General features: G+C 45.4%; 1 protein-coding gene across 8 annotated transcripts in view; it reads right to left on the reverse strand.

Annotated features, from left to right (window-relative positions):
* khdrbs2 (KH domain containing, RNA binding, signal transduction associated 2) overlaps positions 1 to 14,116 on the reverse strand; it is a 146,227-nt gene that overhangs the window by 46,190 nt on the left and 85,921 nt on the right. For all 8 annotated transcript variants that reach the window (XM_035399770.1, XM_035399772.1, XM_035399771.1 and 5 more), the window contains exons 4-5: positions 13,761 to 13,907; positions 335 to 462 (exon numbers count right to left, since the gene is read on the reverse strand). In XM_035399770.1, coding sequence (XP_035255661.1) covers positions 335 to 462; positions 13,761 to 13,907 — 275 coding nt within the window. The remainder of the gene's footprint in view (positions 1 to 334; positions 463 to 13,760; positions 13,908 to 14,116) is intronic.

Here is a 14,116-nt window from a genome sequence, read left to right on the forward strand (position 1 = left end):
GTCAATGTAGTTCTTAAAATAAGACTAAATTAAAAGATAAGGCTAAATTAAAATAATACCTTGCAGCAAACAAACGTCACTTCATTCAAATAAACTGCTATTTTGTGTTTGTTCAGATCATTATCCTATGAAACCTGGGTATATTTGGTATCTAGGATGGAAGTTCCCAGGCTGAGATGCAATCTTTTGCAATTATGGGTGGAGCATTAATGTCCAGGAATCAAATGTCCCACTTCGGAAAACTCATTGACTGAGGAAAAGCAGGGGAAGGTCGCCCCTCGTTCCTGACAGTCATGAGTCAGGCAGACGGGACAGGAGGTCCGGACCGACGCACCTGGTGGTTGCCGTGGTAGCCAGCCGCAGCCCCCGACCGCGGGCGGTCCTCCCCCGGCTGCTGTCGTCCGACCCGTTCAAGTAGGACAGCTCCCTCAGCTGCTCCTGCCGAATCTCGTCGTTGTAGTCCTGCACCGGGAAGGAACACACGTGGCATTAGGGGCTTCCTAAAGATGCCCACGGGGTAAGCAAAACTCGAATCCCACAGAAACGGGGTCGTAAAACCATAAGCGGAAATCTGTGGTGTGTAAACATTAGCGGGCTGGGGAAAGGGCGCGGCGAGGAAGCAGGTGTGCGAGGCGTCTCTCGAACCCGCGACAGATGTTGCGAGCAGCAGTGCAGACTCCGAAATGAACCCTCTCCGTAATGCGCAACAGGAACTGCACAATCCATTCCGTGTTTGATCTTAATCTGGGAGACATTGAGGTCAAAGTAATTTCAGAGAGCAGCTCTTCGTCTAGTGACAGCCCTTCTAACCGCCTTTAAAACGGGAAACTGTGGGACGCGGAGAAACATCTCAGTATGAATAATGCAACGTTGTGTAAGGCATGAAAGCAGAGCAAGCTCACTGAATTTTGTTCACGTATGCATGCATACATCCAGCTATGCGGAACAAAACACACACACACACACACACACACACACATACAATTTAAGCAGAAACCCAAGCATTCACCACAGTTAAGTTAACCGAAGTTAACAATAACACCACTACTACTACTGCTACTCCTGCTGCTGCTGCTACTCCTACTACTACTACTACTGCTACCACTGCTGCTGCTACTACTACTGGTACAACAACTGTGACTACTGCTACTGCTAATCAACATATGGAACAATTACAATAATTACAATCATTAGTATTAGCAATATAGCAATGTCATATACATAGTGAATGCAAAATGCTTTCCCTGCAGTCTATCTTCCCACTTAAGTGGAGTCTCTGTAACACAAGCAAAGCAAAGCTTGCAGATCTGGACTCATTGCCCTCATTAGACACTCTGCGCGGCGTACGCAGCGTCAGACCCCCCCCCCATTAAACCCCGCCGAGCGCTGCGTTTACGGGCCGCTCCTACGGCCGCGCCGCGCCCCTCTGACGGCCCCGCCCTCCTCTCGGAGAGCGTGCGGGGCGGGTGCGGAACGCTGGAGGTGAGAGAGCGCCGCGCTCACAGGTCACGCCTCAGCCGGGCCCGAGGACACTCCTTTCTTCTCCCCGTCTGATTCGCCCTCGGTTCGCGTCTGGCGCACTCACTGCTGGCGGGCAGAGGGGCAGCACTCTTACGTCTGGACCTATTAAAAACCAGCGTCGCGGCACAGATGGGGTCCCACGGGTGAGACATCAAACTGAGGTCCTGGTTCGCTGGGGTTATTTAAGGTCCTTTTTGACATGGCAATTTCGAAAAAAGGTCAAGTGGAGGTTTATAACCCAGGTGACCCGGACAGTTCCCCACAAAAACGACCCTCTATACCTGGCTATGGTGTCATTCTACGTTACGCTGTGTCTGACTGGCTATGCACTCCACTGTCCGCTTTTACTTTGATTTCCCAGATCATTACTGTGAATTATGAAATCAGTTGGCTCACCTTGTTTAATAAAGTAAAAATAATTCATTTACCAAATGTGCATGCAACTGGAGTAAATATTGTTTGTCAGTCGTAATGATATTTTCACACAATTTCCTAATTTTATACTTCATACGTTACATTATGAACCCCCAAAAAGTTTACTTTACTTTTAAATGCTGTAAATGACCAAGAATTGCACATTTGGCAGCAAAAGTGAGGTTTTTGTTCATTTGGCAAATACCCTTATCTATGGTGATGTTCATAGCGCTGAAAATTATACAACAGTGTATAACTAAACTAATAAACAAATATACCGCTGGCAGTTCCCAAACTGTTCCATCTGTTTTGTTGAAGACAGCCCTAAAAAACCGACGTCTTAAAGCCTAAGTCTAAAATGTCACCCCAGGTACAGGCTCGTTATATCAGACAGAGCATCTAGCACCTTAGGGTGACTATTAACAACATGTTGCAGAAAATACAAAATAGGAAAATACATTTTTACTGATTGTGGCCTTATTTTACCTTGTAGGGTAAAAACAGATGTGTATAAAACATTGTTATTATTGCAAAAATAGATTGCTAAATACACTAGACTGTCTTTCAGATTTGGAACAAATTTTGGTAAATGGTAAATGAACTGCATTTATATAGCGCTTTTATCCAAAGCGCTTTACAATTGATGCCTCTCATTCACCAGAGCAGTTAGGGGTTAGGTGTCTTGCTCAAGGACATTTCGACACGCCCAGGGCGGGGTTTGAACCAGCAACCCTCCGACTGCCAGACAATTGGTCTTACCAATATGTTGCTCCAAATTTTCAGAGGCATTCCTCTTTTGCCATCATTATCTAGCGTGGTTAGCACTTGTTTCCTGTGTGGTTGTTGAGACTGTCCCTGCTGTTGTCATGGCAATCATTTTGATCGTATTCACTGTACTATTTCTTTTGATGCTCAGTGGAGATGCGCGCACAAACACGAGAAGCAACTTACCTGAAGGTCAACCACTTCCACATTAGCATTCAGTAAAACAATTCTAAACACTTCGACTGCATGTCCATCGTTTTTTAAAGGACTCTACACCGCAGTGACAGATTAGATTCTCTACTCTTCACCTACCCACACAGAGAAGACCGGTGGTAAAATTTAATTAGTGGTTAAATGAAGGAGATTGCCCCCCTCTCCCCCCTGTTTTCATCCTTGAGTGATGCCCCAGTAATAGTAAGGGGGGTGGGTGGGAGTTTTTCTAGGTTCTTCCGGGCAGAACCAATCTCAACCACATTCAGAAAGCAACCATGCGCAACGAAAAAACCATAGTCGTTCAGACGCTGCAAACGTACCAGCTAATTAGTTTGGAGGCTACAATATCCTGTTTGCAATATCATGGCCTCATCTATGCATTTAAATCATCAGCTGGGGCACGATGACTCCGTGGGTTATCCATGGGTTCAATTATAACCCTATAACACCCACCCCAGAATTAACTATTGTCCTTCATAGTTAGGGAAGCCAGTTAATCTAGGGCATGCGACCCTAAATTAATTCAACTTGCATTATCACCTAAATCCCTGTTGGGTCGCTATAGGCACTCGATTGTCAAGATCACCTGACTAATTATACAGTTAGTGATCAGTAGTGACCCTCATCCTGCACACGGACACAAAAGAGTGAGCAGGAGCAACAGCGCCCCCCCCCCCGGCACACTGCACACCGAGACGATGGAGGCGATTTATTCTGCAACAAATCCATACAGGCATTAAAAACAACAGCAGACTGGCATTCGCAGATATAGACATCAATCACGGTCGTAAATAAATGCGGGGGAATCCTCTGTCAGCGAAGAAAAGAAAGAACAGAACAGAACTGAGCAGTGGACAGGTGTCATCACAGAACTGACGGGTACATTTCTGAGTGCAGGTATTCCACTTGAAGAAGCCGACAGTCCTAAACTACTGTAATTTTTAAATGTGCATGTAATAACTGAGGGGGGGGGGGGGGGTGTGGGTATTCCCAGAATGCAACTTCGGCAGATGTATGTTCCGCAGGCTGCTGACTCACGCAAAGAAAAGATGGTCATTAAAAGAAAAACAGACAAGATGTAAAAGCCTAAAAAATTTACCATGTGTGGCTCAGTATTTTAGCTGTTTTTGAAGCATTGTTTCGTTTTACAGGTTTATACACGCTGCTTTTGGTTATGTGACTTTGATATCTTCATTCTCCCATTCAAACTGCCGGGGACACTAAACCTAGGCATGGGATTTTTGCTTTATTGAATCTCAGTACAACAAATTAATTGCATGGTGAGGGTACACTGTGGGAGAATGTTAGGTGAAGCACGTTGTCACATGGAAGGAGAACATGATCTGGCTGATCTGCAGTATTTTATACAAGGCTTCAGGGTAGGTAAAGCTATGGTCCTGGACAGGCTAGCAGCACTCTTAATGGGAAAGAACTTAGCTTAACCGAAGTACTGTACGCCCACTTGGTCTTTTTAAGTCGACCATGGACAGACACTGAAGGCCACACACTGCAAGTTCCTGTAGCTCATTAGTGCACTACGGGACCGTACATAAAACGGGGACTCTACCCACACACACACACACACACACACATTTTTCATCATGAAAGCTGCACGGAACAGCTACAAACCCGTGGCCAAATGAGCCCCCCCCCCATCCCCCTTTCCCTCGGGTTTACAGGATTAGATATAGCTCCCAGTTACACTCTCGCCTCGGCACGCCAGGGATTCATTAACAAGTTTAAGCGCCATAAAATGCGTCCATTATCTCACTGCGCTCCTGCGGCTGTTTTCACGAAGAGGAAATCCATGTGACGACAGGGAAGCCATGGGTGTCCCCCTCTGACAATGTAAGCAAGGACAAGCGTGTGGAAATAATACACTGCTCTTTTTAAGCCTAGATTTACATTTGGCAACATAATAATTATAATAATAATAATACCAGTAATAATGATGATAATAATAATAATAATAATAATAATAATACAACAATAACAATAATAATGAGAACAAAACCAACAACAATAATAAATAGATAAGTGAAAAGAATAGTTGTTGTGATGAGGGTCCTTCTCGGAAGCTTTTTCATTTTTAAGTTATCCTGGCCTGGATCTGAGTAAGTGCTCCTTAAACGGACACATGCTGCTTTTGTACGCGCAGAAAAATTGCCTGCATGCTGTCAGAAGTGAACCCCTGTCAGGCTGAAACCTACGCGAAGTGTCCTCAGACAGTCTCCGATCCCCGGACTCACACACACTGGCTTCACTGTTCATCCCCAGAGCAGAACGTTAGGCATAGCGAGAGAAAAAAACAGAGTGGGGAAAATTGGGCAGTCTGAACAACTCCATACAGTAAATGGCAAATTCACTGTACAGGGAGTCACTGCTGGGGTTTGATGTCGGACACCGCAAGATGGTGATTTGGGGGACACATCTTCAGCCCTAATTCTGCTGACAATATGATCGTCTGTCTACAAGAAATGAAAAAACTAACTTTGGCCAGAAATATTCATAAAAACTTCTCAAACCACATTTTTACTGCCGAAACATCTTTACATTTAATTGCAATCCAATTGCTCATACTATAACGAAACAGTAACCAAATGAAAGTAAAATGTTGCCTGTGGAGCCTCTCGGAACACAAACATGTGATCAGCAACAGGTATCAGCAATGACTGACTTATTTGAACCATTTGGTCTACCTTACTCGGCAGAACAAAGGACTTTAGATAGACATCGCATTTTCTTAAACGAGACACATTTTTAAAAATACACAGGTATGGTAGTTGCAAAAATAGTTACACAGAAAATGGCGATCGATAAATTTAAGAGACTCTTGTAAGAACTGTTCACTTTTATCTACCTTTTTAAAAATTTAAAAGGCGCTGCAGCTAATGTGGCTCCTTAAAAGACCTTGTCAGCACAATCTCCCTAATTAGCAATACAAAAGTAAGTTTCTGCATTATTTGCAGAGCTGTATCTTGGGTAGAAAAAAGACTGCTGGCACAGACTGTAATGATGAAATTATGTTTGGATAACGAAGGTGGGGGGAGTGGGGGTGTTATCATTAATGTTTCTGGGAGTAGTTTCAGGTGCTCACAATCACAAAAACATTTTAAATCCAAGCAGTTGAGCGCCTATGTACACTGCCAATGGAGGTCAACTCGTCTGATTGTATTGACTTTTTCCCCCCTCAGAAAGATAAGATGGCCTCAAATTGTTTGTGAAATTAGATTGCGTTCTTGGCTGGACAGATCTGAGGTATTGACGTAACTGCTGAATTGCGCTTTGCCGACTGGGCTTCTTTGGTTGGTCAGAACAATCGGGCGCCTGATTCTGAGGCTGAATGTAATGATCGTATCTAAAGGCAAACTGCAGATAAGCAGCGGTTCTGATGACTTCTTTGCTTATTTCTCCGAGGCTTCTTGTCTATATCTCTGTTTCTTTTTCCCCGTCCCTGTTCACTTTGCATTAAAGGCTACCTTTGGTCTTTGGTGTTCTCTTAAAGAAAATTAAGTGCATGTAAAGTGTTCTAAGCATTTATGACCCCTGTAAACGCCATGTGACTGGTGCAGTCAGGGACCATCCAAACACGCATTCCATTAAGGCATGGATACTCAAATCTGGACCTCAAATCCAAATCCGGCCCTGGTTTTATTTTCCCCTAGGTAATTAACTGAACAATTAGAGCTACTGATTGGCCAGACTGTATTCACACGTGACTCCCAGGTAAAGGGAGCGTGGAAAACCAGCAGGTCTTGGACCTTCAGGGCTGGGGGATTAAGGCATGGAGGTGGGGGGGGGGGGGGGCACATTAGCTCAGGAGGTAGAGTGGTCTTCTGGTAACTGGAAGGTTGTCTGTTCGATCCCCGGTCTTCTGAGGGTGTTGAAGTGTCCTTGAATGGGTGAATGAGAGGCATTCATTGTAAAGCGCTTTGTGCAGTTGTTGCTGGAAAATGGGCTATATAAATGCAGTCACCGTTACCATTAAATTTACCATTAAACTGTACCAGAGTACTTCAACACAGATGCAAGATTTTACAATTTTATACAAAAAGTTCAAAATATGAATTGCATCATTATGGCATCAGTCACCCCCATCCAAATCCAGCAAACTGTTAATTGAATAGCTTCACACAGTCTGAGACTGCTTGTTTAGGATGTGCTCTCGCCCACATGACGCGGTCCTATAATAACACTGTGAAAGCGTTCTTTGTGTCTGTCTCATGCGCGGCCCCAAGCTCGCCTGGCACCTTCCCGCCAAAACCGCTCTCCCCGTCTCCCAGGGATTGCTGAGGAGCTTCAAGCTCTCACAGAACGCTACAATGCCAACGGACGCGACTGCCAACTTCTCCTCACGGAAAGTAGCAAACACACACTGTTCAAAATTACCTTCACTTTTACAAGATTTGACAATAATGTTTCACAGTAAAATACTGTAATCAGCATTTCCCTGTAAAATCAATGGTTACCTGGATTTTACAAGATTTAACATGAATATTTCACCGTAAAATATTGTAATCAGAATTTTACTATGAAATCAATGGTTTCCTGGATTTTACAATATTTAACAATAATATCTCACAGTGTAATTAGAATATTACTGTCTAATCTAAGCAGGCTAGGCAATATTACAGTAAACTAAGGCGAAATTTTAATTGAACTGGACCACTGCATTATGGGATATGGTGGCAGTGGTTGCAACCTAGTGAAGCAGCGCCGATAGAAAACTCTGAGTCGACTACCTGACAGATATGGTCGGTATTAAGCAGTAGTATGTTTTATTTCGGCATTCAGATTCCCCTTTATGACTGTAATATATATATAGCTATAGCTTTTTAAATTGTAACTTGTAACTCAGGATGTCGTGCTTTCATTTTCAAGGCTTTGTAGCTGGAGCGTGTTGTTTCAGATTATGGAGATTTATTATGGAGATAATTTTATGACTGGACTGTATACTGTGTTTACAATGGAGGTTTTATAGCTGCGTTGTTGTTATTAAAGTCCCTCTCCACCTTTGCCGATGTGTGGTGACCGTTTTGGCACAAAATGGCTGCCGTGCATCACCCAGATGGGTGCTACACATCGGGGGTGGTTGAGGTGAGCTCCCCCGCTTTCCTGTATAGCATTCTGAACATCTGGGAAAATGCTAAATAAATGCAGTGGTTCTTTCATTCATTCATCAGAGCTTTTTAAATCGTTGTTTTTCCGTCGTTTTTAAATTGCCATTGAAAATCTTTGCTGAAGGTTTCAGTGTTATTGCACTTGGGCACAGCAGCAGTCATTCTTCACAAATATTTGATCGTAGAATGCCTGAAGTGACCAATCAGAATCGAGCACTCAGCAATTTATTTAATATATTTCATGTATGTTTGTCATCCCTGTTTGAAATTAAGTTGCTAAAGGGGTCTGAAAAGTTGCTAAATCCCATGACAAAGTTGCCAAACAGGCAACAGTGCCCATGGAGAAGGAGACCGGCATATATGTGGGGTATTGTATTTCACCAGGATGAGAGGGGAGGGAGGGGGACACGTTTCATTCTTTTCTTTTTTTCCCCATGAAAAGCCAGCGACTCACATTATGCAGAGTCATCAAGGTATGAGGGACTCCAGTGTTAATTAGTGGGAGACCAGCAGCAAGGCTTGCATGAGGTATCAATGGAAGCACGTTACGATGGGCACACGCTTATTAATTATGCATATGTACGTACGTCTGTTTGACGCTTAGCATAACGCATATGTAAATGCTCGAATGTGCTGAGCTCGTCTTTCCTGAGTATTCGTACTTTGGCACGAGTGGGCTCTTTCGCCCATATCCTGTACAGTCAACAGCTGAGCAGGAACGCCACTGCAGAACCTGTCACCGCGGCAACCGCCGCCGCCGCTAATTATTTAGCGTTCGCCGGGCCCTTAACCCCGTGCTTCCTTTTCCTCTTCCGCAGTTGCCGTACAGATTAATGTTCAGGAGTGGAAAATTAGCATTTAAATAGTGCATTATGTTTAAACCTAAACACAAAAGTCCAATTTCAGCTGTGCATTGCGATGGATTTATTATTTTTTTTATGGATTAATTACAAACTCATTTAGGCTCCTCTGAGAAGCTGAGCGCGTACTATACGCTGTAACGCACAAGGGACTTGGGCCTAGTATGAGACGAGGGGAACTGCTGCATTATATTTTGTTTTGACAAACTAATTTAATTTCAGCCGGGCTAAATTGCTATTCACGGACCGAGAATTCTGCACATGATGTTGGGCAGAACATGGCATTATGCACTTAATATAACATAACTTGAGGTAATGTTGCTTCCTGGGATTATTGGAGCATGATGCAATTATGTTGCTTTTAGGGATCATCGATATTGGCACTGTGTTTTTGATGTAAGAATTGTTCCAAATTCAGTCCCTACAGTATGCTTTGTGTTCTTTTTGCTGCTGTGATATATATAGTGATATATTTGATGTATATTTTTAGACTCATCACTCTATAGAACAACAACAACAAAAACAGACTGAGGTTTGAGGCATATATACAGTACACTGCATTTCCTGAAGTATGTGGACACCACATTAATTAGCAGTTTTGGCTATTTCAGCCACACCCATTGCTAACAGGTGCATAGCATCAAGCATACAGCCAAGCAATATCCATAGACAAACACTGGCAATAGAATGGGTCGTATTGTAGAGCTCAGTGGCTTTCAACTTGGCACTGTCATAGGATGCCTCCTTTCCGACAAGTCAGTTTGTCGAAGTTCTGCCCTGCTAGAGCTGCCCCGGTCTACTGCAAGTGCTGTTATTGTGAAGTGGAAACGTATAGGAGCAACAGCAGCTCAGGCACAAAGCGGTAAACAAGCTCACAGAATGGGACCACCGAGTGCTGAAGCGTGTAGCACGTAAAAAGCATCCGTCCTCGGGTGCAGCACTCTACTATTTCCAAACTAACTCTGGAAACAACGTCAGCACAAGAACTGTTCGTCAAGAGCTTTATTAAATCGGTTTCCATGGCTGAGGAGCCATACACAAGCCTAAGATCACCATGCGCAATACTAAGCTATGGTTAAGCTAATACTATGATTTGGGCTAGGCCCCTTAGTTCCAATGTCATTCTAGAGAATTGTGTACTTCCAGCTTTGTGGCAACAATTTGTGGTAGGCCCTTTCCTGTTTCAGCATGACAGTGCCCCTGGAAACACAGTGAGATCCAAATAGAAATGGTTTTGCCACAAAAGGTGTGGAAGAACGCGACTGGCCTGCACAGAGCCCTGATCCCTACCCCATCAAACACGTTTGAGATGAATCGGAATGCCGACTGTGAGCCAGACCTTACGTCCAACATCAGTGCCCAACCTCACTAATGCTCTTGTGACCTAATGGAAGTGAATCCCCGCAGCCATGTTCCAAAATCTACTGGAAAGCCTTCCCAGAAGAGTGGAGGCTGTTACAACAGCAAAGGAGGGGAGGGTCCAACTCCATGTCAATGCCCATGGTTTTGGAATGATGTTCATTTGCCCACATACTTTTGGAAATGCAGTGTGGATCTCTGAGGATGTGGTTTTTTTTTATTTCTGAAAAACACAGCCGTCCCTCTCCGTGTTCTCAGGCGGTAGGCCCCCTCTTGGCTCTCTCTCTCAGTTCCAGCGCTCCACGGTGAAGCGTGTGGGTATTCTCAGACAGTAGGCCCCCCTCTCGGCTCTCTCTCTCAGTTCCAGCGCTCCACGGTGAAGCGGGTGGGTGTTCTCAGACAGTAGGCCCCCTCTCGGCTCTCTCTCTCAGTTCCAGCGCTACACAGTGAAGCGTGTGGGTGCGAAACACCGGCTCCCACGCCTGACAGCTCCTCAGCGGTTGCCACGGCGCCCTGAGTGAGCTGCCACGGCAGCTGTCGGCGGAGTCGGGCGTCGTCCGGATGATTCCTCTATTCCGCGGGCCCGTCGGCAGAGCGAGGCGCGGCGCGGCTGAGTCTCCCACGCTTCGCCGGGCTTCGCGGTCCCGCCGGCGCCTCCTGGCCCGTTGTCAAGGGAAACACAGATCCGCTGCCCCGGGCTGACGGCGGTCCTCTCTGAGCCTAGCCCGCGCGAATCCGTCAGAGTGCCATCGCTAGCTCTCTTCTGCTCTCGTTTGTGGATCATGGGGGCGAGGTACAGGCACGGGGGTGGGATGTAATAAATACACCTGCTGCGCAGCAAGCCACAAACTCAGTGTTCTCGCACCACATCCGAGCAAATTGTCCCTCCTCATTTGAAGGAGAAAAGAAGCTGATGCTAAGAGGTATCACTGTTAGGAGTTTGGAGTGGAATGTAGCTCCTAATTGGGCCGGTGTGTGTTTATTTAAATGCGGGTGGAGGATCCCCCTTTTCAAATGACCAAAAACCCTAGCAGAGCATAATGGTACACAGTGACTTATTATCTACTTATTATCTACCTTGCACTAATGAGTTATATTATCTTTGGAAAAATAGTCCTGGAGGGTGCTTTACACAGTGAATAAGAGGCACAGATACTAAGTACATTTCTTGCTTTTGTTGTTTATTAACATCCTTGCCAAAGGTAGCCAGCAACCCAGTGGAGCCATTTACACTGCAACTACTGGAGGACTGGGTAATAAATGTTATTGTGAAGATTTGTTATAAGTGAATTAATTTATTAGATTTCATGTTTTTGATAAGCATTATGCTTTTAAAAACTGGCAGCAGGTCACCAGCTTGCTCAAGTCCCTTAGATTTATTATTATTGGCTCGTGTTTTTAAACACAGACTACATTCATAGCTGTTTCTTGCGCAACTGATAGTTATCAAAATTCTTAGCTTTGTTACTTTTTAAAATAATATTTCAGTAGTGCCATTACTTGGCTATACCACAGTAAAATGTCCAGTATTAATTCTTAACAGAAAACAAACAACAGAGTGGGACCAAATGCTAAAAGGACAGCTCCTTCCTACCTACAGGACATAATTCAATCCTACACGCCAGCTTGACCACTCCTTGCACTTCCTGCAATCCGGGTGAAGGGTTCTTGCTTGTCCCGACCACGGAGCTTCTCCACCCTAGCTCCCTCCGCAGGGGGGAATCTAGTATCACTCTCTTATATCACTTGTATCTTGATCTATTAGCACTTTCATGTGGCACTAGAATCTTCATCTATCACTTTTATGTCGCACTTGTTATCATCTTGATGTTGTAGCTCTATCATATCTCTTGTAAACATGCTTCACTTCTAGTTTGACTTGCCATAACTTTATTGACTTATGTTTTTGTACAGCACTGTACGTTCATAGCTATGGATAACTGATACTTAATGAGAACCGTACCTTAACGGACCTGTGTTATGTAGTTGTTCCGATGACTTTCGGTATGGACTTATTGTATGTCGCATTGGATAAAAGCGTCTGCCAAATAAAGTGTAATGTGGATATTTAATGTAATGTTATGTGTGGCCTGTAGGGTCTGACATCATCACTGGGCCATGGGTGAGTGCATCAGGGAAGAGATCACACCCTTCAGCTGTAGTTCTCTCAGAGTGTGGTTGTGTGGCACACCGCAATAACCGGAGAAGTACTGCTGCTGTCTCCGAATGGGGGAAAATCCTAAATAATTTATTTTATGTCGAGCAGGTACTTGGATGGTTGCTCCCCCTGACGAGTTTCAGATCTCAGATGGTACAAAACTTTGGAATCATACAAGAGCGCACAGCCTCAGTGAATCCATCATTTGCCTGCCAGAGAACATCTTTCACGGGAATGTGCAGCACAGATCTGGTTGCTTGCAAATGTTCAATTCTAAATCAGGAAGCAAAATGCCAGCGCAGGGTGAAAAAATCAGACTGTTAGGCACTTAGCACCGCACAGAACGCATGCGTACCTGCAGGACAGAGCTTTAAGAGACGGAACGACCCGGAGAAATAACTTACCCTGGCTGATAAAAAAAAAAAGTAAAAAACACAAACGTGTAGGTCTTTGCTCTGTGGGGATGATTAGGAGATGAACATTTCTGGGCAGTGGGCTCCGGGTGGGGAGAGAACAGGGGTGTGGCCATGGTAACCCCCCTCCCTCCCCCCCCCCCCCCCCCCCCCCCCCCCCCCCCCCCACTGGATCGACCGCACGCAGCGATGCATAACCTGCACGTCGGGGATCGGCGGACGGGTTTTGAAGCGCCATTAATATTTACAGTCTCGGCTCAGCATGGCGACGCCCGCATTAATTAACCGCTAACTGCCGATTGCCTTCAGACTCACGGCCTGGAAAATATCCTTCCGACTGCATCCACTAATTTCAGAATAAATCGTGGCTCCGCTGAGACCTGATGCTAAAGTATGAAACGGAAGAAAAAAAAGCAAAAAGCGGTCATGCGGTGAACACAGAACTCTTGTTTTAACACCTTTGTCGTGGTCTGAGTCACATCCTGGAAACCGACCAAGCCCATATTCTCTCTCTCTCTGCCTCAGGTTTCGGTTTGAAAGATTGTGAGTTAGATCCTTTCCAGCCATCTGGATTTCTGCGAGGCCTTTGACACGTAACGTATTCCCACCCATAAAAACAGCGGCTGCGCTTCAACATTCATCATTGAAAAAAAACTCGCTGCGGAAAGTCGGCGCTGACAGGATTTTCCGGAAGGTCCGCGGGACATTTTACGCTTCTGCGACCCGCCCCACAAGCCGCAGATCCTCTGACGCAGTTTTTTAATCGTACGCTTAACCGTTTTAACTTTTCTATTGGCTCGCGGGGAAGCGCGGCCGAGCTAACGTAGCACTGCGCCGGCGCGGGGAGGGGGGGGGGGGGCAAACCAATCTCCACGCGGCCGCTCTCACAATCACCCTCCTCAGAACTGGGGCGCACGGGAGCGTCGGAGGTACTTACCGGGACTAGGAATTTTTTAATCTCCTCCAGGGCATGGCTCATGCGGGAGTAGGCTTCTCCGGGCGGAGCGAAGACTTCAATTAAGACGTGGAGATCGTTGCTCAAGTGGGCGTACTTCGCCTCTCCGCTTTTCCTCAGCTCCTCCTCCTGCGGACGAGAGACGGGTCGGGACCGGGTCATTACTGGAGTCAGAAGTGTTCAACCGACAGCCGGCTTAACACAGGATCGGCCAAAAGCACACCTTTCCAACATCAAACGCTTTTTTTTCCCCCTAACATTTTGAACGACTGAGCGTCAGTTTAAACAAGGATCGCCTCTTCTCATTTTGTTCTCTTGTATGCACGTACTGCAACTGC

Source organism: Anguilla anguilla, chromosome 18 (assembly GCF_013347855.1).
Source record: "Anguilla anguilla isolate fAngAng1 chromosome 18, fAngAng1.pri, whole genome shotgun sequence".
Taxonomy (NCBI): domain Eukaryota; kingdom Metazoa; phylum Chordata; class Actinopteri; order Anguilliformes; family Anguillidae; genus Anguilla; species Anguilla anguilla.